This window comes from Schistocerca piceifrons, chromosome 7 (assembly GCF_021461385.2).
Source record: "Schistocerca piceifrons isolate TAMUIC-IGC-003096 chromosome 7, iqSchPice1.1, whole genome shotgun sequence".
Taxonomy (NCBI): domain Eukaryota; kingdom Metazoa; phylum Arthropoda; class Insecta; order Orthoptera; family Acrididae; genus Schistocerca; species Schistocerca piceifrons.
Genome location: NC_060144.1, coordinates 581850800 through 581875203, shown reverse-complemented (window position 1 = coordinate 581875203; position 24404 = coordinate 581850800). Strand labels below are relative to the sequence as shown.

Genomic DNA, 24404 nt, shown 5'->3' with positions numbered 1-24404 from the left:
GAGGCGAAAAATGCCATCTTTCTGTGGTACTAATTTCACAAAACCAACACCCGTGGGCTATAAGAGGGACGATCAATGCTATCTTGCAGCATCTTATCAACAGCTTTATGGGAAAGGGATCGGTAATCGGGATATAGAAAACTAAATTCCCATATGTGTCATAGCTCATATATATTTACACTTGACACTGCGTCCATACAGAATGAAGTATAACAAAGAACTGACTAAAGTAAAGTTAAGATGGAGGCTTGACAGAGCACTTAGAGTTCACAGATATTAAGTTTCGTGGTCGATACGAACTATCAACTCCACAGCTTCTTTAACACCACAAAAGTTAGCCAGTGTTAGACAGCATGCTTTATGCCATATGGATGAACTGTTGGTTGGTAAGAAGTACCATTGTGGATTGTGCATGCACTAGCCTTGATTAAGTGGGTTCTGGAGAATGAAGTAGAGGCAGTGTGTGAGACAAAGCAGATAGTGTGGTACTAACCTACGTGCTATGCAGTGAGATGCAATTGGATGGCACGGCCATGTGCATGTGCACAGGTGTGTGTGCACGATGATCAAGGGTGGACACCACACTTTAGCGAAGTGCGCCACAGCTGTTTGCTTGTGAATGCGAGGATGGTTAAAGTGTCATTGATATGTTTCAGTAAGGAAGCGTTTTCCCCACAGTGTGTGTTGTTATTGGCGCAGCAGTTGTCATAATGCTGATGAGCTGTAAGAAGTTCCTGTGCTGTGTGACACTTGCGGAGTATGTTGACGTGCATAGAGCTGTCGCTAAGTTGCTAGGTAGAGCAGTGCACTGGATTGAAGAGTGGATTTGCAGTCAGGGAAAAAAGCCCTGGGATGCATTCTCCAGTATTGTGTTGTATGACCAAAGTGATTGTCCACCCTGGTAGCAGAGTGGTCAGCACAACGGAATGTCATACCTAATGGTCCGGGTTCGATTCCTGGCTGGGTCGGAGATTTTCTACACTCTGGAACTGGGAGTTGTGTTGTCCTTATCATCATCATTTCATCCCCATCGACACGCAAGTTGCCAAAGTGGCGTCAACTCAAAAAGACTTGCCCCAAGCGAATGGTCTACCCGATGGGAGGCCCTAGCCACATGGCATTTCCATTACCAAATTGAGTGTGATGTAAGGCAAAAATAGAAAATGGTGAAGAAAACTGATGCTCAACACATGTTCAGTGACATTGTTGATGTAGAATGTCCATGTGAGTTGGTGTTGATTTGAGATGTGTATGTTGCTTGTTGTGGTTCCATACGCTCTGATTGTGAAGTTGTTGGCTGCATGCAGTTGGAGTGCCTGCATGCTGTTGGCTATTGACATGCCATTCCATAGTATGGAGCTGACATCTGAACCAATGTCTATGAGGAAGTATTTGGCACAGTTGAGGTCAAGACTGTACTGGGTGGCCAGTAGTAACAAGATGAAGTCAGTCGACATGTTACACAAGATTACTGATAAGCGTGACATATTTGTTGTCATTGTCGATGATATTTAGCACACTGAACACACACTCAGCAGTGGCAAACCATAGCGCAGGTTGTTCTGTTCTGAGTGGTGGTAGTCTCAGTTGAGTCACAAGTTTGTGTGGTTACAAATGTATGAAGGGCTGTGTGGTCTCATTCGGCATCTTCAGTGTTGAAAACATGGGAGGTTGAGCTAACAAATGCGGAATATGATGTATTGTCGCACCCAACAGTTTGTGTTGGCAAGCGTGAGGCTGGTGGGAGTTCAGACACATTATATGGTGCAGGAGATGCAGACAATTTGTGTAACGGATCACAGTTAGTGGTGAGTTCCACTTGATGAATCGGTATATACTGATGTGGATAGTAAGTAACTGATGCGGAACGTGTGAATTTTTGAGAAAAACACACATTTCGGTCAGCATGGTAGTTTTGCAAAATTGTTCACTGTTAGACACAGTTGCCACATGTTGATTCACTGCACTGGGGTGTGAATTCACTGGCTAATCTTGTTCAAAGTCTAGCAGTAGGTTGTCTGTGTTGGCTATTGTCATGATGTGCTGGTTGTTGATTCGACAGTCGCTGTATCGTTTAACGATGTGGCACGCCCGTGTTTCATGGTCAGTGTGGTAGTTTTGCAAAATTATTCATTATTAGACACAGTTGCGACATGTTGATTTACTGCATTGGAGAATGTGAATTCGCTGGGTAATCTTGTTCAAAGTCTAGAAATAGGTTGTCTGTGTCAGCCATTGGCACGGCATGGTGGTTGTTGATTTGGCTGTTGTTGTGTCATTTACCATCGTGGTACACCCACATTTTATCACTGGGTGGTTTTGAGCACAGTAATTACACTGTCAGTGCACTTTACACAAGGTTAATCCATCTGTGGCAGTACATGATTCTGGTGATGCTGACAATCCAACAAAATATGGTTGCATTGTTAGTACATTGTAGGCCATTTAATGATGAAAATTTGCATATTGTGTGTTGTGGTTGTACCTGCAGTCATCAGTTTGATGGAGTTCTTAGGGGTATACCAGCAATGAGATAGGAACGGTGATATAGAAACACAGTTTATTGACAAGCACAACACAAGAAGCACAGACACAGCTTTGAATGTTTTGGTCAACTCACAGATATCGCCATCCTTGCTCACTATTGGTCATAGGTAATGACATTCTTACAGCTTATTTGAGTTAACTTTCTTCTAATGTGGAAACTTAGTCAATAGTATAACTTGTACTTACTTGATATTCATGTTTATAACTATTTACAGACCAATTAAAAGCTTTTTTTTTAACAAAAGTGACTTTTTTACTTATTACAATTTCATGTCTGATGCTTCTCACCAAAAATTTAAAAAAATCAAAATGCATACATTGGAAAAATTATTTAAAAAATCAATTAATGCGCATTCTTATGGCATTGAGATTTATAATTCTATTAAGTAACATATCATACTATTGTTTAGCATGAATAATGTTCCAATACAACCATCATAAAACTTTATAATGTTGATAAAGTTTGTGTGTCTGATGCCATCCAACCTTTCCTTATACCCTTGACACTGTGGTATGCCCTACATTACTTTGTAATAATGTGTCAGGTGTGTACTATCTTGCCCATTGTACACTTAATTGTAAGAGACAAAGGCCACTATAAGGTTCTGATGACATCTCAGTCATGCAACACACAAACAATTTCATTCACTGTGGTGCCCTCACTGTTATCCAAACATAGCAGCTCTCTCTTATTCAGCATTCACTAGTGTAGAAATAAAGTACAATAGCACACATTCCCTTCTGGTTTCTATTCCCTCTTCTTCCTTATTATCTTTTAGCTCTCTTAAATTTTTCTTTCATATACTGTCAAATGAACTTTTTGTTCACAAACTTAAGGAGGTTTTTAACTTTTTTTATGTTTTGTAGACTTACTATAGTTCGAGTATACAATAGCGTAGATGTTTTGTTTACCCAGTAGCCTTCTGTTTTTGAATTGTATATTTATGTTTCATGTAATATGTACATCTTTGAAGGAAAACTTCACAGGCCAATGGTCAGAGTGTCATATTAAAGATGCACAATATTTCAACAACTGAACAACTTTTCCATCTTCAGACACCCTGATACATGGATGTCTGTACAATGGAGCAGCTATTATTTATACCTGCAGATGCTGTGAATGGGTAAGTCACTTGGGTACTCTGCCTCATCCAAATGATGCATTTGGTGTACAGTTGTTACCTCTGGGATCCCCAGCATTACTCTATCTCATTTGTCCCTTTTCCATTCACATACTCTGCTCTAGGTTTGTGCTGTTTCTTTAGTACGTCTAGCACAATCTCCTAGGTTTTACCAAGGTGGCACACTGAGTCACACTTAATAAGATTTTTTTTTTTTTTTTTAACTTCAATGGATTTTGTTATTATGGAATCCCAGAAGTTGTAGGCCTATGTCAGTACCTTTGTTTGGTTGAAATTTGTGATGTGTCCCATTTCCAAATAGTGTGCCAGAGCCACTGCCTTACCCAGTTGTCCTAACCTTGTGTGCAATTAGTGTTCAGTGCAGTGTTCTTTCAAGGTTCTGACACTTTGGCTTATGGTCAATAAACAACATTGATGAGGAATCACCAGCCGTTATGGCCGAGCGGTTCTAGGTGCTTCAATCCGGAACCGCGCTGCTGTTACGGTCGCAGGTTCGAATCCTGCCTCAGGCATGGATATGTGTGCTGTCCTTATGTTAGTTAGGTTTAAGTAGTTCTGAGTCTAGGGGACTGATGACCTCAGATGTTAAGTCCCATGGTGCTCAGAGCCATTTGAACCATTTGATGAGGGAGCTGCTTAACTCCCATACTACGGAATTGCACTGTGCAGTAGTGATATAATCTTGACGGGCTGACAGAATATGCACCACACCTCAGGTTTTTCCATGATATGACCTATTCTGTTTGACAGAACACCAGTGTACGGCAAGAAGGCAATAGCTCATGGCTTCTCCTCCTTCACCTGTGTTGTGTCCCCCACAACCTACTGGTGCAAGTCAGAGAGAGCTACACATTTGCTGTTTGGTGTAACCATTGCTATTGAATATTATTTCCAGTTGTTGTATATCGGCTGCTAAATTTTCTGCAACTGACTAGACATGAACCAAAGTCTTGAGGAAACCACTTCTCTGTACTGAATGATGGTGACTGTTAGCATGCAGATATAGGACCATTTGCATGAATTGTAGATCTTTGCTTCGAAATGGGACTCATGGATTTCAACCAGATGGGGATACTGACATAGACTTTCATCTTCTATAGTTCAATTCTTTTATCTTGGCGGCTCGCTCATGCCCGCCCAGACGCGGGAGATTGCTGCGCTGCCAGTTGCACACGACGCACGCGCCAATAGAAGCAGCGCCATAGTATAGCATAGTTCGCAAGCTTACGTTTAGGGGGGAGCGCGCAGTTCATGAAGTAAAGCCACCACGGCCGCATTAACCCTTTCGCTGCTACAGAGACGTGCTCCCCGCATTCCATGCTGTGCGCGATTTTGCCACTGCACTGCTCACCTGTGCTGACACATGGTGTTCCGACTGGTTTGACACTCTTATCATTCGATTTCACAAAAACTATTTGGCCCAAAAATTAGATTTTTACACATCTTCTTGACTGATACCTTCCCCCCATAAATGACTTAATTTTGTTTCGATGTTCAATGCAGTTATTATGGAGCATTAAATATAGTAATTCATTGCACAAAGTTTTGAAGAGTTTGCAGAGGTAAAAGTCCATAGAGTATACTTTCCATATGGTCGATTTTAGTTGCCACAATGTTGAGAATGAAATGTGGACAAGATACCTAAATTTCATATAAAATTTACTGTATAACAATATCTCATTTAATTTAAGTACCACATAGGTATCGTATGTAATATTGAGAAATATTCCGTCTTTCGCGACTGTAACAAAAGTTTTATTTACACCGGGCACGTTTGGCTTTATTTTAAAGCCTATGAATTACTCGCAATTCGTCGAAGTGCAGTAGGAAATAAACAATTACCGCTGTTCTTTATTGAGAAAAAGTGGTTCGTGAAATTGATACAAACACCTTTCCTTGCTATCGCCTGAATTAGGCGTCTTATTGCTTGTTTGGTTTAATTAATTAATAGAATATGAAGCAATTGGTATAAAGAATGGATTTTTCCAAACTTTCTATAAAACAAAGTCTGCTATCAAGACATTGCTTTTGTTCTATTACTTTATTTATGACTGAACGTTTCTAAAACTGAAGACACTCGTCCATGCTCTGCTCTGCAGTCGAGATCTGGCAACGTCGTTCATAGTTCATTGGCTGACTGTATTTTGTGATGTCAGATGCGCAGAACGAACCTAAACTCGGCCGCCAACATAAATGATGTGCACTTTAGGACTCCATCCCTACAGAATTCTTTGGAAGTAAATTCATAGAAAATCTTATTAAAAGTGACTCAGAATACTACCTCAGTTAAATCTTGGATCCTACTCTCAATCTGCTAAAGGAACAGCAGGAACCTAGAGCTGAGTATGAGATTGAAAAAGCAAGGATAAGTAGCTGCTCTTGGGTCCTGATGTTGATCCATCAGTGTGCCTGATAATAAATCATTCTGCTGTTGACATATTGCGCATGTCTGACATGAAGATCTGATCCTTTGCTCAATAATATCTCCTTCATAATATTCATAGGGAAAAACTGCAGAATCATGTTTATCTTTGGTACAGCCTTCAAAAATCTCTTGGTTCATACACTGTATTTTGATATGTGTAAAGTTTATGCTAGTTAAAATTTTTCTCTCTTGATTCTTAGCCTGAATTGTGTTGTGTGATGTTCTTCTATTTTCTTCAGTAGTTAACGTGCTGTTCTGAGTGCCAGTTGCTTCAGCGAACTAATCTCAAATCATAAGAATAAATCAAAAGCAGTGAGGTCTGTTGTTAAATCTGAATTGGGCGTTAAAGGCAGCAGCCATGAAATTTGTAAAATAAAGCATGAAAACACCACCATTGTAAATCCTGCTCAAATATCAGAACTCTTCAATGAATTCTTTATCAATGTGACAAAATCAAACGGCAATGTTACAAATTACAATAAAAATGTATGTCCATATGGGCTTGATCGAAAAAATATATCTTCCATGAAATTTAGAAATATTACAATGAAAGAAATAGAAGACATTATATTATCACTAAAAAATAAAAATTTGTTGTTTTGGGATGGGATACCTGTGAAAGTAATTAAATCAGTGTACAAAATATTAAGTCCTCCACTAGCTGAATTAATCAACAAATAATTTGAAGAAGGTTGTTTTCCAGAATCATTAAGATATGTGGACATGAAACCACTTTTTAAGAAAGGGTGAAGAGAAGATATGGGGAGTTATCATCTCCCTCCTTCCAGTGCTGTCAAAAATTTTCGAGAAAGTAGCTACTATCCAAATCCAAAACTTTATTGTATCACAGGGGATTATTTTGTGCAATCACTTTGCCTTCCAGCAAGGGAAAAATACAACAGATGCCATAAATAATTTCATAAAAAAATTAGCACAGCTCTAGACAAAAGCAGTAAAGTAATCGGAATTTTCTGCGACCTGACAAAGGCTTTTGATTCCATAAATCCTTCCTTGCTAATCCACAAACTAGAAAAATATGGGATTAAGAGTGCAGTGCTTTAATGGCTTACTTCTTACTTATCTAATAGAAAACAAAGAACAATCATCTCTTCAAATGGTGTAAGCTACCATTCAGACTGGAAAACAATAACACAGGGTGTCCCACAAGGTTCAATCCTCGGTCCAATTCTCTTTCTATTGTATGTCAACGACTTACCATTAAACATAAATTCACCATCCATTCTGTTTGCTGATGACATGTCTGTCTTGATAGAAAGTGAAGAAACAGAAATAATTCCTGATAGAGTCACTGGTACATTAGACAGGCTAGAGTCATGGTTCCAGTTAAATGATCTGAAGCTTAACATATCAAAAACAAACTTGATTCAATTCAGAACTAAACAGTCAAAAGACCAGGAAATTAGTATAAATCATAAAAGTGAAGAATTAACAGAAGTGCATTCTGCCAAATTTCTAGGTCTACACCTCGATACGAAATTAAACTGGAACACACATATTGAGTACCTGTGCAGCAAACTGGGTAGCTTTGCATATGCCATGCACATATTATCAAGTGCTACTAACATGTCCACCCGCGAAGTAGCGTATCTAAGTTACTTTGAATCAGTGATAAGATATGGCATTATTTTCAGGGGGAGCACCAATAATATATCTCGTGTACTGAAGCTCCAGAAGAAAATTATCAGAAATATGTGCACTGCACAGCAAAGAGAATCATGTCGTCCATTATTACAGAAACTAAAAGTTTTGACTGTCCCCTCCCTGTACATATACAAGCTAATGACATTTTTACACAACAAACTGGAATTGTTCATTAAAAACCAATTTGATCATCCGCACAGTACAAGGAATAAAGATAATTTTATGCTTCCTGCCCATAGATTGAAATTATATGCTCAGACCCCACAATATATGAGCATGAAAGTCTACAACAAACTTAGAGGCAAAAACATTCTAAACATATAACTAGGGATACTAAAAAAGAAGTTACATGAAATTCTTATACACAAATGTTATTACTCATTAGAAGAGTTCATGGAAGATGAACTGATAATTTGAGCAGAATCCAACCGCAAATTAGCATTATATTGTGGGAAAAAAAATTGTCCATTATCAAGAAAGATATTTACCTATGATGGAAAATAAGAAAATATAGATACTGCTACATAGACTATATATAGTTTTAAAAATTAATATTAGGCTTGCGTGCCTCAGTGATATAGATAGCCATATCATAGGTGCAACCACAACGGAGGTGTATTTGTTGAGAGGCCAGACAAACGGATGGTTCCTGAAGAGTGGCAGCAGCCTTTTCAGTAGTTGCAGGGGCAACAGTCTGGATGATTGACTGATCTGGCCTTATAACACTAACCAAAACGGCCTTGCTGTGCTGGTATTGCGAACGACTGAAAGCAAGGGGAAACTACAGCCATAATTTTTCTCGAGGGCATGCAGCTTTACTGTATGGTTAAATGATAATGGCGTCCTCTTGGGTAAAATATTCCGGAGGTAAAATAGTCCCCCATTCGGATCTCTGGGTGGAGGCTACTCAAGAGGACATCGTTATCAGGAGAAAGAAAACTGGCGTTCTACGGATCGGAGTGTGGAATGTCAGATCCCTTAATCACGCAGGTAGGTTAGAAAATTTAAAAAATAGGAGTGCGGGTAAGCTACTACAAACAGCATAGTGAACGCATTATTGTGGCCAAGATAGACACGAAGCCCACACTCACTACAGTAGTACAAGTTTATATGCCAACTAGCACTGCAGATGATGAAGAAGTTGATGAAATGTATGATGAGATAACAGAAATTATTCAGGTAGTGAAGGGAGATGAAAATTTAATAGTCATGGGTGACTGGAATTCGAGAGTAGGAAAAGGGAGAGAAGGAAACATAGTAGGTCAATATGGATTGGGGGTAAGAAATGAAAGACGAAGCCGTCTGGTGGAATTTTGCACAGAGCATAAATTAATCATAGCTAACACTAGGTTCAAGAAACATGAAACAAGGTTGTATACATGGAAGAACCCTGGAGATACTAAAAGGTTTCAGATAGTTTATATAATGGTAAGACAGAGATTTAGGAACCAGGTTTTAAATTGTAAGACATTTCCAGGAGCAGATATGGACTCTGACCACAATCTATTGGTTATGAACTGTAGATTAAAACAGCAAAAAGGTGGGAATTTAAGGAGATGGGACCTGGATAAACTGACTAAACTAGAGGTTGTACAGAATTTCAGGGACAGCATAAGGGAACAATTGACAGGAATGAGGGATAGAAATATGGTAGAAGAAGAATGGGTAGCTCTGAGGGATGAAGTAGTGAAGGCAGCAGAGGATCAGGTAGGTAAAAAGATGAGGGCTAGTAGAAATCCTTGGGTAACAGAAGAAATATTGAATTTAATTGATGAAAGGAGAAAATATAAAAATGCAGTAAATGACTCAGGCAGAAAGGAATACAAACATCTCAAAAATGAGATCGACAGGAAGTGCAAAATGGCTAAGCAGGGATGGCTAGAGGACAAATGTAACAATGTAGAGGCTTATCTCACTAGGGGTAGGATAGATACTGCCTACAGGAAAATTAAAGAGACCTTTGGAGAAAAGAGAACCACTTGTATGAATATCAAGAGCTCAGATGGAAACCCAGTTCTAAGCAAAGAAGGGAAAGCAGAAAGGTGGCCGGCCGGTGTGGCCGTGCGGTTCTAAGCGCGTCAGTTTGGAACCGCATGACCGCTACGGTCGCAGGTTCGAATCCTGCCTCGGGCATGGATGTGTGTGGTGTCCTTAGGTTAGTTAGGTTTAAGTAGTTCTAAGTTCTAGGGGACTGATGACCTCAGTAGTTAAGTCCCATAGTGCTCAGAGCCATTTGAACCATTTTTGCAGAAAGGTGGAGGGAGTATATAGAGGGTCTATACAAGGGCAATGTACTTAAGGACAATATTATGGAATGGAAGAGGATGTAGATGAAGATGAAATGGGAGATATGATACTGTGTGAAGAGTTTGACAGAGCACTGAAAGACCTGAGTTGAAAGAAGGCCCCGGGAGTAGACAACATTCCATTAGAACTACTGATGACCTTGGGAGAGCCAGTCCTGACAAAACTCTACCATCTGGTGAGCAAGACGTGTGAGACAGGCGAAATGCCCTCAGACTTCAAGAAGAATATAATAATTCCAAACCCAAAGAAAGCAGGTGCTGACAGTTGTGAAAATTACCGAACTGTCAGTTTAATAAGTCACAGCTGCAAAATACTAATGCGAATTATTTACAGATGAATGGAAAAACTGGTAGAAGCTGACCTTGGGGAAGATCAGTTTGGATTCCGTAGAAATATTGGAACACGTGAGGCAATACTGACGCTACGACTTATCTTAGAAAATAGATTAAGGAAAGGCAAACATATATTTCTAGCATTTGTAGACTTAGAGAAAGCTTTTGGCAATGTTGACTGGAATACTCTATTTCAAATTCTAAGGGTAGCAGGGGTAAAATACAGGGAGCAAAAGTCTATTTACAATTTGTACAGAAACCAGATAGCAGTTATAAGAGTGGAGGGGCATGAAAGGGAAGCAGTGGTTGGGAAGGGAGTGAGACAGGGTTGTAGCCTCCCCCCAATGTTATTCAATCTGTATATTGAGCAAGCAGTAAAGGAAACTAAAGAAAAATTTGGAGTAGGTATTAAAATCCACGGAGAAGAAATAAAAACTTTGAGGTTTGCCGATGACATTGTAATTCTGTCAGAGACAGCAAAGGACCTGGAAGAGCAGTTGAACAGAATGGACAGTGTCTTGAAAGGAGGATATAAGATGAACATCAACAAAAGCAAAATGTAGCCGAATTAAGTCGGGCGATGCTGAGGGAATTAGATTAGGAAATGAGACACTTAAAGTAGTAAAGGAGTTTTGCTATTTGGGGAGCAAAATAACTGATGATGGTCGAAGTAGAGAGGATATAAAATGTAGACTGGCAATGGCAAGGAAAGCGTTTCTGAAGAAGAGGAATTTGTTAACGTTGAGTATAGATTTAAGTGTCAGGAAGTCATTTCTGAAAGTATTCGTATGGAGTGTAGCCATGTATGAAAGTGAAACATGGATGATAAATAGTTTGGACAAGAAGAGAATAGAAGCTTTGGAAAAGTGGTGCTACAGAAGAATGCTGAAGATTAGATGGGTAGATCACGTAACTATTGAGGAGGTATTGAATAGAATTGGGGAGAAGAGGAGTTTGTGGCACAACTTGATAAGAAGAAGGGGCCGGTTGGTAGAACATGTCCTGAGGCATCAAGGGATCACAAATTTAGCATTGGAGAGCAGTGTGGAGGGTAAAAATTGTAGAGGGAGACCAAGAGATGAATACACTAAGCAGATTCAGAAGGATGTAGGTTGCAGTAGGTACTGGGAGATGAAGAAGCTTGCACATGATAGATTAGCATGGAGAGTTGCATCAAACCAGTTTCAGGACTGAAGACAACAACAACAACAATAATTTTTGACATGTCTCCTGTACCATAATCACATGATTTGCTAAGTGTATGTTATGAGACTAATAAATCACAATTCACACAATTCAAAATTTTTCATCCTGTGAATGTCTTCCTTAGTATTAATACTCAGAAAATGGTCTTTTGGATTGTATGGTTATAGTCTACGGAACTTCATTGTCGTGGAAGATTCACCAACAACTAAGACAACATCTTGTGAAAATCTTCATTGTATGATCAGCAAATAGAATTATGGAGGGTGCCGTAGACTTTGCTACTGTGCCATATAATGCACTTCCAAATTGTAAAACAATAATATTGCATTGTCTCATGCATCCCATTCTTTTGTCACTGTAGAAGTAGTAGCATCTAGTCAAGTTAGATGACGTAGCAAGCAGCTGATGCTGAACTTACACATAGGAGCAGCAGAGTTCAAACCTCTGTTCATCCCTGCATATTTAGGTTTTCTATGGGTTCTCTAAACCATTTTAGGCATTTTCCAAAATGGTCCTTTGACATGGTCACAGCCATCAGTTGAGCCAGCACTCTCTCTGATGACCTCAATGTTGAGAGTACATTAACCTTCCTTCCAGAGTCATCTAGTTAGAATCAAAATGTGTTACTATACACGCAACAAGTTAGTGAATGAACGTCAAGAAGACAGCAAAAATTTTGTACATGCCCGCATCATCAGTGTTTTACATTCAGGACAAACAGTATCTTTTGTACATGCACGAAATGGAAAATGTCAAGATTGGTTCAGCTTAAACTTCACCTTCTTTTGTGAACACTCAGATATTTTGTGATAATCTTCTTTTGTCTTATACAGTGCAGAATTGTACCTGATATCACATCACGAATAGAGAGTGATCTTCAGCAAATACAAATGTAGTAAAAACATTTAGTCAGTACAAATACTTCCCTTTGTGGTATCATCATCTGGGAAAGTTTTCATAGTCATACATGTGTGCTGTTTAAAAATGATGACAAATAAATTAAAAATTATTTAGGTGTTCTCTTCCTTGAGTAATTCAATCTTATTCCCATCAGACCCAAGAAGAGAGAGCAGAAAAGATAGAAAGAGAACTGCGTGAAAGGTTAATAAAGAAGTACAAGCGACTACAAAAACTACACGTGAAGGCAGAAGAGACTGAATGTACAACACCAGCATGTGATGAACAAAATCAATCCCATTGCAGTATCCCCTCTAGTAGTAAACAGACTCCAGAAAGGTCACCACAGAGCAGTAACTCTGGTTCTCCTCTCTGTCACAAGAAAAAACGTAAGTTGTGTTTATTTGGTTCTGTTTAATTTCAGTTAAATTTCACCATATGTTTATTTGGTTCTTGTGATTTTATGATAACAGTTGAATTTGATGTAGTTCTGTACCTATATATGTACACACAGAATACAGGAGCCTAAGATCTACACAACTGTTTGTGAAAATTGCAACTTCATAGAAGATTTGTTAGAAATGAATGACATTTACCCAAGTCTATATAAGAGCTATACTTATACAAAATAGTTATAAATAGTCATGCATAACAGAATAAATGATTAACATTAACATTCACCTTGCTTTGTTACTTTATATGACTGAATATTAAAAAAATATTAATTTTATATTATTGAATATTTAAAAAATCTTAGTAATGAACATTTTAATGCTGCACTGATAGTTTTGGCCTTGCATCTACTATCAGCTAGAGATACATGCAGGAATTGCAAACTTATGACTAATGAAGCAACATCAGAATTTAAGTACACTATTTTTTTCTGCAAAGCTATCTGCACTATAATACTGCTAAATTATTACACCTGAAGTTCATTCAGGTATTACACATGTTAGATGGTGTATATGATTGTAATCATAGAGTCATACACTAACAGGTAGATAATTTTGGCTAAAAATTTCAGTATCTCATATAATCTCACATGTATTCCTTGCAGTCCTGAATCATGAATACAGGTGCTGAATGTCATGTTAGATGATAGTGTTCCTTGTAGCTTCTACCTGTTATTTCATTTGGTCAAGGTATATTACCAATAATTCATCCTGATGCAGATGCCTTTGCACAGTGTCCCATATTTATCCTTCATAAGCTCAATAGAGAACAAATCAGATGGTCATTCTGACCAGTGGAATTGCTGAACACCTTAAAGAAATGTTAGAAGTGTATGTACAGACATTATACTGATAGAGAAGCACATTGCCACAACATTGTGAGAGTGGCAACAGAATTAGATGGATGGCAATCTGGATGTAGCCTGGAGTCTTTGGTGCCATCTCGGTGAATACCAGAGGTGATACTCACTCTAGGCTACGGCTTCCAACACCATGATTCTTAGTGTTGGGTTTGATATACTCTAGCATTTACCAATTCCCTGATTTAAGCTGTGCTTGTGAATTAGCTTCACTGATGAATCTACAGAATCTGCTCTCATACATGAAAACAATTTTGTGCAGTTTGTCTCTCCAGTTAACTGTTTTGTTACAGTGTCAAAGACAGGTTGCAATGTTATGAAGCTTGATAGCAAGTGTGGCTTAAAGTACTAGCTCAACCTCCAGAAAATGATTCCTAATGCACCTGGTTGTCACTCTAGATTCGGCACTGATGATTGTAATTTGTGTGGCTGTCCAGAAGTGCTCCTGTAGGCTGCTGCCACTAGGAAACCATGCAGTCAGCATATATATATTCCATGGTCCACAGTGCCATCATTAATACCCAACCAATAAGTCATGTGCAACACATTTCAGCAGCTATTCACAAGGATCTCCCCGCTTCGTACTGACCCACAATTTGACCTCACAGAAATTTAGTTGATGTGTTGTTGTTGTCGTCTTCAGTCCTGAGACTGGTTTGATGCAGCTCTCCATGCTACTCTATCCTGTGCAAGCTTCTTCATCTCCCAGTACCTACTGCAACCTACATCCTTCTGAATGTGCTTGGTGTATTCATCTCTTTGTCTCCCTCTACGATTTTTACCCTCCATGCTGCCCACCAGTGCTAAATTGGTGATCCCTTGATGCCTCAGAAAATGTCCTACCAATTGATCCCTTCTCCTAGTCAAGTTGTGCCACAAACTTCTCCTCTCCCCAATCCTATTCAATACCTCCTCATTAGTTATGTGATCTACCCATCTAATCTTTAGCATTCTTCTGTAGCACCACTTTTCCAAAGCTTCTATTCTCTTCCTTTCCAAACTATTTATTGCCCATGTTTCACTTCCATACAAGGCTACACCCCATACAAATACTTTCAGAAATGACTTCCTGACACTTAAATCTATACTCGACGTTAACAAGTTTCTCTTCTTCAGAAACGATTTTCTTGCCATTGCCAGTCTACATTTTATATCCTCTCTACTTCGACCATCATCAGTTATTTTACTCCCTAAATAGCAAAACTCCTTTACTACTTTAAGTGTCTCATTTCCTAATCTAATTCCCTCAGCATCACCCGATTTAATTCGACTACATTCCATTATCCTCGTTTTGCTTTTGTTGATGTTCATCTTATATCCTCCTTTCAAGACACTGTCCATTCCGTTCAACTGCTCTTCCAAGTCCTTTGCTGTCTCTGACAGAATTACAATGTCATCGGCGAACCTCAAGTTTTTTATTTCTTCTCCATAGATTTTAATACCTATTCCGAAGTTTTCTTTTGTTTCCTTCACTGCTTGCTCAATATACAGATTGAATAACATCGGGGAGAGACTACAACCCTGTCTCACTCCCTTCCCAACCACTGCTTCCCTTTCATGCCCCTCGACTCTTATAACTGCCATCTGGTTTCCGTACAAATTGTAAATAGCCTTTCGCTCCCTGTATTTTACCCCCGCCACCCTTAGAATGTGAAATAGAGTATTCCAGTCAACATTGCCAAAAGCTTTCTCTAAGTCTACAAATGCTACAAACATATGTTTGCCTTTCCTTAATCTATTTTCTAAGATAAGTCGTAGGGTCAGTATTGCCTCACGTGTTCCAATATTTCTACGGAATCCAAACTGATCTTCCCCGAGGTCAGCTTCTACCAGTTTTTCCATTCGTCTGTAAAGAATTTGCGCTAGTATTTTGCAGCTGTGACTTATTAAACTGACAGTTCGGTAATTTTCACATCTGTCAGCACCTGCTTTCTTTGGGATTGGAATTATTATATTCTTCTTGAAGTCTGAGGGCATTTCGCCTGTCTCACACGTCTTGCTCACCAGATGGTAGAGTTTTGTCAGGACTGGCTCTCCCAAGGCCATCAGTAGTTCTAATGGAATGTTGTCTACTCCCGGGGCCTTCTTTCAACTCAGGTCTTTCAGTGTTCTGTCAAACTCTTCACACAGTATTGTATCTCCCATTTCATCTTCATCTACATCCTCTTCCATTTCCATAATACTCTGCTCAAGTACATCGCCCCTGTATAGACCCTTTATATACTCCTTCCACCTTTCTGCTTTCCCTTCTTTGCTTAGAACTGGGTTTCCATTTGAGCTCTTGATATTCATACAAGTGGTTCTCTTTACTCCAAAGGTCTCTTTAATTTTCCTGTAGGCAGTATCTATCCTACCCCTAGTGAGATAAGCCTCTACATTGTTACATTTGTCCTCTAGCCATCCCTGCTTAGCCATTTTGCACTTCCTGTCGATCTGATTTTTGAGATGTTTGTATTCCTTTTTGCCTGAGTCATTTACTGCATTTTTATATTTTCTCCTTTCATCAATTAAATTCAATATTTCTTCTGTTACCCAAGGATTTGTACTAGCCCTAGTCTTTTTACGTACCTGATCCTCTGCTGCCTTCACTACTTCATCCCTCAGAGCTACCCATTCTTCTTCTACCGTATTTCTTTCCCCCATTCCTGTCAATTGTTCCCTTATGCTGTCCCTGAACCTCTGTACAACCTCTAGTTTAGTCAGTTTATCCAGGTCCCATCTCCTTAAATTCCCACCTTTTTTTTTAGTTGATTGCATGCTCTTATTTGACTTATTACAGTACAGTGCTTAAAACAATAGGAGACTCTTTGAGCATATTAAATTCAGTTCTTATGGGCTTGCCACGTATGGGCTCCTACTCTGTCCATAGCACAGTAATATGGATCGTTGCCTTTATTGGCCACTATTATTTCATACACAAATATTTATGTTTCTAGGTTATGTCTTTAGAGTATTTTTGCAAATTGTATACACTCCAATCTCTCTTAGATCATTGGATCCTGAAAACAGGATATGATTGATATGTGATCGAAATTCCTCGCAACAACATTCTTATATAAAACATACTCATCACTTTTCATGTCAAATCTGGCTAAAATCTCCAGCTTTCAACAAAAATCCTCCATTGTCTTCATTGAAAGGTTGAGATTTTATCCAGATTTGCCACAGCAAGTAAACCAAAAATGTTTTATAACAGGGCATGGCTTGTCTGTGAAGAGAACTGACTTCCACTGCCTCCATATCTACACCCCCCCCCCCCTTTAAATATTCAGTCCAGTAAAATTGAAGTGGTATGCTCTCCTGTCATACACACCATCTCCATATTATTCTCATGCCTGCAAATATTTGATCTGCTATTGTATCCATGTTGTGTAGCTGAACATTCATTTACAGGTCTCAGTCATCATTATCTGGTCTCACATAAATTTTCTGACAACCATAATTCTTTGAAGTATATCTTTTTACCGGCAGCATTTTACACAGTCCAAAGATGAGCAATGAGTCACTTTGCAGCACAATTATCGGAAGAACAGGCATACTGTAACTGTCCTACAGTTCAGGGCCAAAATATAAACATTACAAACTTCCTCCAGCCCACAGACCAGGCAAATTGATGAAATTAGTTGGTTCTTTTGCATTATGTGTGATCTAGGATGGGCTGTAGGCAGCTTATAAAAGCACCATTTATTCATGGGCAGTTCATGAGAAAACCTCGAAATACCATGCTTTTTGATTACCAAAAGTACCAATTATCAGGTTGGCCACTTGTATAATTTCTGTTTGTGACACACCATCAAAATTTTTACCAGATGTTTACAACATGTCTGGGCTGTTATATTAAAATGATTTCTTGTTCAGCTTTCTCAATGAATTTAATAATTAACTGACTGCAAGTGCTTATCATTTAGGGAAGCAGATGATGATATAATTGATTGAGAACAACGATTGTTATGAGATCACAAACTGTGTGTTTTATTACTGATACGCAAGAATTATTAACACTTTTAATTGCATGCAGCTAAGCTACATTTCATGTGCCACCATATGTTACTGATCACATTCACACTGAAACTTATAAGGGAACCGACAGCTAGCTGCACGCAGCGGTGATCGTGGTCATGGGCTGCATGTCTCGGTGTGTCACTCCTTGGAAAGCTTGTGAACTGGTGACATCACATGCTGTAACATTGGTCACCTTCCATAAGTCACTTGATTGCACAGCCTGACATGATGATGATGTAGCATGGCTGGCCAGTACCTCGTGAGCACAGAAAGAAAACATGTGGCAGAATCACTCCAAAATGTGCCGCTGCATCATTAAGTAAAGTTGCATGCAAAAATTGGTTAAAAAATTTCAAGAAAGTAACTTTAAATACACACACACTTATCTATACACACACACTTATCTGTAAAAACATTAACAAAATCCCACAAAAGTCAGAGTTTTGAAAGTCATCTCCATTTGTTATCATTCGAAAGTAAATTTGAAATTTTGCACTCTTCCCTTTCTGATCTTTTTTTGTCTCTTTTTCTTCTTCACAATGTGAGCATACAAATCTCTTATTTTCTCCTTCTTGCTCTATTTTTTTGATCTACTGTTCCACTTTAAATTCTTCTTCTGATCTGTAGTAAAGTTCTGATCACAAGTCTTTGCATGCTGGCTGTGGTTTAATAAGTTATGTATATAGCTATGTCAATCCTTGGACAAATAGTGACTTGAGCATGCTATTCTGAACTGTACTGATGCCAGAATATCTTCCATGCCTAACTTTCATGCTATGTAGTCCCCAATGTACATTTGCTGTGCACAAAAGTCAGTTATATCTGTGTTACTCAGATTTCACAAGTGTAAAACTTTAAGCTATCCGTTAATAGCAAAACCATTTTTCATCATGTTGAAATAACATTTCCCATAGTAACTCCCTTGCTCAACCAATAAATATCTTCACATGTGAACTTCCAACCATTGTCACATTGGCCTTGATAAATAGATACTGCTCATTAGCGTTACTTTTAAACTGTGTAGAATGTCGTCATAAATCAAAAATCACCTTGTCTTCCATACTACTATCATCACATGACCTTTGCATGCCAACAATAGGATAATGAATTACTGCACTCATTTCAGTAGACTGATAAATTTCTTGTTGGTGTAAGATTAGTTGAGATTGAACTTCAACCACTTCAGATTCTTTATCTTCGTCTTATTGCTCACTGTCCTGAATGTCATCGGTATATTTGATTTTCTTCATTCATGTAATCTTGTGTTTCAAATCTGTCAATAAATCTTGCAAGTCATACAAATATCTACCACCTTTTCATCCAACATTACATCCAATTTTTGAGTATGTTAATTAAGTTATTTGTTCAAATCCTCTCTCAATATTTGATTCTCTGCACTTATATCCCTCTTAATATCGTCTAACTTATTGTTATTCTCATAAGGCTTTTTATTTAAATATTACTCCTGGTTGTCAAGATTTTTATTTAAATTTTGCTCCTGATCATCAGATCTTTTATTTAAATCAGTGAATTTCATTTGTAAGAGCTGCATTAATGCATCCTCCCTTCCTACAGCACCAGTCCGATTGTTGTCTATTGCAGTCTCACTTGATTCAGCATTTACATCCAGATTTGAACTTTCATTTTCTGCTACTACATTTGTACTTTGAATTCTGTTACTGGTTTCTTATTCATTAACGATGTCTGTGGCAACACCATCCTGATCAATACTGTCCTCTCTGTTAATTGTGTCACTATTTTCAGTTTGACTAGCTATTGTTATTTATATCAATATAATAGAAGGAAACATTCCACGTGGGAAAAAATATATATAGAAACAAAGATGAGGTGACTTACCGAACGAAAGCGCTGGCAGGTCGATAGACACACAAACAAACACAAACATACACACAAAATTCAAGCTTTCGCAACAAACTGTTGCCTCATCAGGAAAGAGGGAAGGAGAGGGGAAGACGAAAGGAAGTGGGTTTTAAGGGAGAGGGTAAGGAGTCATTCCAATCCCGGGAGCGGAAAGACTTACCTTAGGGGGAAAAAAGGACAGGTATTCACTCGCACACACGCACATATCCATCCACACATACAGACACAAGCAGACATATGTCTATGTGCGAGTGAATACCTGTCCTTTTTTCCCCCTAAGGTAAGTCTTTCCGCTCCCGGGATTGGAATGACTCCTTACCCTCTCCCTTAAAACCCACTTCCTTTCGTCTTCCCCTCTCCTTCCCTCTTTCCTGATGAGGCAACAGTTTGTTGCGAAAGCTTGAATTTTGTGTGTATGTTTGTGTTTGTTTGTGTGTCTATCGACCTGCCAGCGCTTTCGTTCGGTAAGTCACCTCATCTTTGTTTTTATATATTGTTATTTATATCTATACTGTGCATGCACATTATTATCAGCTTAATTATTCATTGTTTATATTCCTTTCCCTATCCAATGTTGCTTGAAAAATCAAGGCACTGTTGAAAATACCAACTTCACTCACAGTATGTTGACACTAGACATCATACTCTGGATTCGAAGATTGTTCAGATTCAACACCCTTGTCACTGATTTCCATATATAACATGTCTGGACTGTTATATTATGATGATTTCTTGTACAGATTTCTCTGTGAATTTAATAATTATCTGACTGGAAGAGCTGATCCTTTAGGGGAACTACTGATGAACGAATCGATTGAGAACAATGATTGGGAAGAGATCATGAACTCTATGTTTTATTACAGATTCTCTAGAATTATGAACACTTTTAAATACACACGGCTAAGTCACATTCAACATGCCACCATATGTTACCAATTGCACTCACACAGAAACTTACAGTAACCAACCACTGTACGAGTAAGCATTTGAAGAAATCATTAGCAAAACAGCCTAACAGTGCTGGCTAGCGCACTGCCTCAACTCCACTCTCAAACTGTTATCCTGCAACTACTGTACTGTGCTTGTGTCAAGTGACAGCAATTACTGTCCCCTGAAAAACATTGTTAGCTATCACAGACTGTTTCATACCTCTGACCTCAGCCAAACCAGAGGTAGCTGTAATACACACTTATTATTGTGTGGCGGATCCATAACTTTGCCATGTAAACTAATAACTGATGTTAAATATATTTCTTTGTGATGGTACCATACCTTCACATGTTCTTAAGATGAAGTTCTCAGAAAACTTTGAAACTTTTTTTCAGTATCATTGTCTGTTTGTTCAAAGATACCATACTTACGCACAAAATAGCAAAAACCAGTTTTTAGTCATTTTTGCACCATGGGTTTCAATTATCTAAATAACTAAGCATAGAAATTAATTAATAGAGGGAAACATTCCACATGGGAAAAATATATCTAAAACAAAGAGTTTTTAGATATATAACTAAGCATAGAAAATTACTCAGATTTTAACTGTACATTCTCTAGACATTTCTCTAGAAACATTTTTCCATTTGTAAAATTCTTTATCCATTATCAAGATTTGCTCAAAAAACCATGATTTTTGGATACAAAAGTACCAGTTGTGGGGGTGACCACTTCTGTAACTTCTGTTCATGCCAAATCGTCAAAATAGGTTCAAAGTTACCATACTTTTGTACATAAACTATGTAGTAATACCAGGTATGAGGCATAAATGTAGTTTTAACTGACATAGTGGACACATGGCAAGGGTTCTGAAGCCATTGCAAGGGTTCTGAGGTCACCAAACTGTTTTTTTTTTGTTTTTTTTGTTTTGTTTTGTTTTGTTTTGTTTTGTTTTGTTTTTTTTTTCTTTCTTTCTTTCGAATAACCCATTTGAAGGGTATGATGAATCAACTTTGGCTACTCTTCATTGTATTAGATTTCTTCAGTTTCCAAATTTCCTTCATCCTTTTAGAGTGTTGTTCCCTTTCTTCTTGAGTCCACTTTCGTCTAGTTATTTTCTTTCTCTCCTGAAATTCTGCCTTTTGAACTGCCTTTCTGAAATGTGTTCTGTTTTCTATTGTGTCTATTGTAACTCCAGCATTTTCAAACTATGTTTTAATTGCCATTTTTCCACCAATAAAAATTTATAGTGTGCTGACTCTTTATAAGGGGCTCTACACCTGTATACAGGCTGTCTTAACCAGGAAACAATTAATGGTGCCACCTGGTAGCATAAAAATTATTTTGTCACACACAATCCATTGTTCTTGGAAACTGAACACAACATTTTTTTGGTATACTGTCATTGTAGTCTAAAATGTTGCCCAGTAAAGTGAGCTTTCATTGAATGGGAGATGATTTGTTTTAATATTATATTAGAGGTACTTATTTATTGTTTTTATGTTGTTTGTATGTAAATGTGTCGAAGTATAAGCAAACTGTCAAAACGTTATTGCTGTACAGAATTAATTTTATATAAGCAGCACATCCTACCCTAACAGGGAAAAGAAGGGAAACAGCTGAAAAAAGCTCCTTTCAGAGCACAAAAAAACCGAATATGTTCCTCTTTAAAAGACGTCAACAGAAAAGTGGGAAACCAGCTGCCTGAATCCTGATCTATCTTCCTTACCAAAAATTTTGGCATGTGAACGTATTCATGCTTTTTGTGCTGAAAGAGACCAGCAAAGAGTCATTGACTGTGAAAGACAGAAGAGACAGTGCCAGTGGGAGGGAAAGCAAGGGGAGACAGTTATGGTGTGAGGGAGATAGTGGCAGAGAAATGGAAAGATGAATTAAGAGAATAGCTGTGAGAGCCAAAGAGAGAATAGGTGGTGGTAATTGGTGAGACACAGTGGCAGTAGAGATTGTCGGGTGTTCAGCTGGATCATACTGTCATCTGCACACAATATTTCTATGGTCCAGCTGGCCACCATCATCAGGTGAGAAAAGCTAAGCTGCTCTTGCCGATAACTGATTCAAACTGTGAACAACGAAACCTTTATATGCAGTGAAAATACGAAAGCGCATGCGCTGAGGTAACATGCAAGCACTCGCGCATTTATGCTGCCCCCTGATGCAAGAAGAGTTGCAGTGCCTCCAGTAGTGAATACTACTGAAAACCAATATATCGTTAAAAATTGAAGCCCACTTGTTTTTTGAGGTATGCTGACGATATGTTTCTTGTTTGGCCAGATGCAATAGATTTTTCATACTTGTTATTGCACCAGTTTGTCTTCATTCTAAAATCAGATTCACAATGGAGATTGAAAAGAAGGGAGAGTTACCCTTTTCGGTTATAAAAAAAGATGACGGTGTTCTTGGACACAGAGTTTATAGGAAACCGACATATACTGATAGGTATTTACATGCTACCACTGGTCATCCACTGTTTCAATGTACAGGGGTCATAAGGACCTTGGTCAAAAGAGCGTATGCTATCTTAGATGCTGAGAATTTACCACAAGAGTTGCAACATCTTAAGGGTGTGTTTAATCATAAGGGCTATATAAACAGACAGATATGATGTGCATCTGAGTTTGGACCATTACCTAAATGAGCTGAAGACACTTTTAGTATTGTGGCTTTCCTTCCATATGCTGGGAACATGTCTGCCAAGATAGGTAGGGTTTTGATGAAACATGAAATCAGATGTTTATTCCATCTGCCAGCTAAGAGTATAGCACTTCTTGGCTCTGTGAAGGACAATTTAGGTTTGAGGAAGCCTGGTGTTTACAAAATACCATGTGAATCCGGTAAAATATACAGTGAACAAAATATTCATACCGTCAATGACAGATGTGTTGAACATCGTAGCCATACACAATTATTACAACTTGACAAATGTGCGATGGCTGGGCAGTGGCTTACAGAGGGACATAAGATGCTGTACAATGAGACACAAGTGGCTGCAAACACCTCACATTACGGGGATTGTGTTTTAAAAGAATCTGTCAAAATCAGACTAACAGATAATATCATTAACTATGATAATGGATACCTGCTAAGTAAAACTTGGAATCTTGTTTTATCAGATGTGAAGAAACAACGGCATCTGTATTGGCCAGCTATGAGTATTGATTTCTAACAATATATTGTGTTTCAACAGTATTCACCACCGGAGGCGCTGCAACTCTTCTTGCGCCAGGGGGCTTCAGCAATGTTTAAGCACTTGCACATTACCTAAGCTTTCATGTTTTCGCTGCTTGCAGAGGTTCCACCATTCACAGTTTGAATCCGTTATCAGCGAGACTGTCTTAGCTTTTCTCACCTGATTATGGGGGCCATACGGACCAAAGAAAAATTGTGAGCAGATGAGTTTTTATCCGGCTGAAGACCCAACAAGAGATAGATCTGTTAACATGCCAAGAAAGTCTACATAGAGGTGAATGGAGTCGATACATAGGCTTGGATAGTCTGGGCCCCTCCAAACCAGTGAACTTTAACACAAATAAATTTGCCCAATTTCCACCATCAACTATATACACATGTTACTGTTTTCCAGTCTAGGGGTCAAAACCCTGAGCAATCCATTCCCAAGGATACGTGTGGAGAGAAGGCAGTGGTGGTTGAATAGAAAGACCTCAGGCGGTAAACAACAGAGAAAGAGATAGTGGGAACGGGAGAGGAAAAGAATGGGACAAAGACAATAACATTGGGGCAGA

At 38.5% G+C, this 24404-nt stretch overlaps 1 protein-coding gene across 2 annotated transcripts in view; it reads left to right on the top strand.

Annotated features, from left to right (window-relative positions):
• Window positions 1-24404, top strand: part of LOC124804838 (A-kinase anchor protein 17A-like) — a 134433-nt gene that overhangs the window by 107110 nt on the left and 2919 nt on the right. For both annotated transcript variants that reach the window (XM_047265187.1, XM_047265188.1), the window contains exon 5: window positions 12676-12907. In XM_047265187.1, the coding sequence (XP_047121143.1) occupies window positions 12676-12907 (232 nt within the window). The remainder of the gene's footprint in view (window positions 1-12675; window positions 12908-24404) is intronic.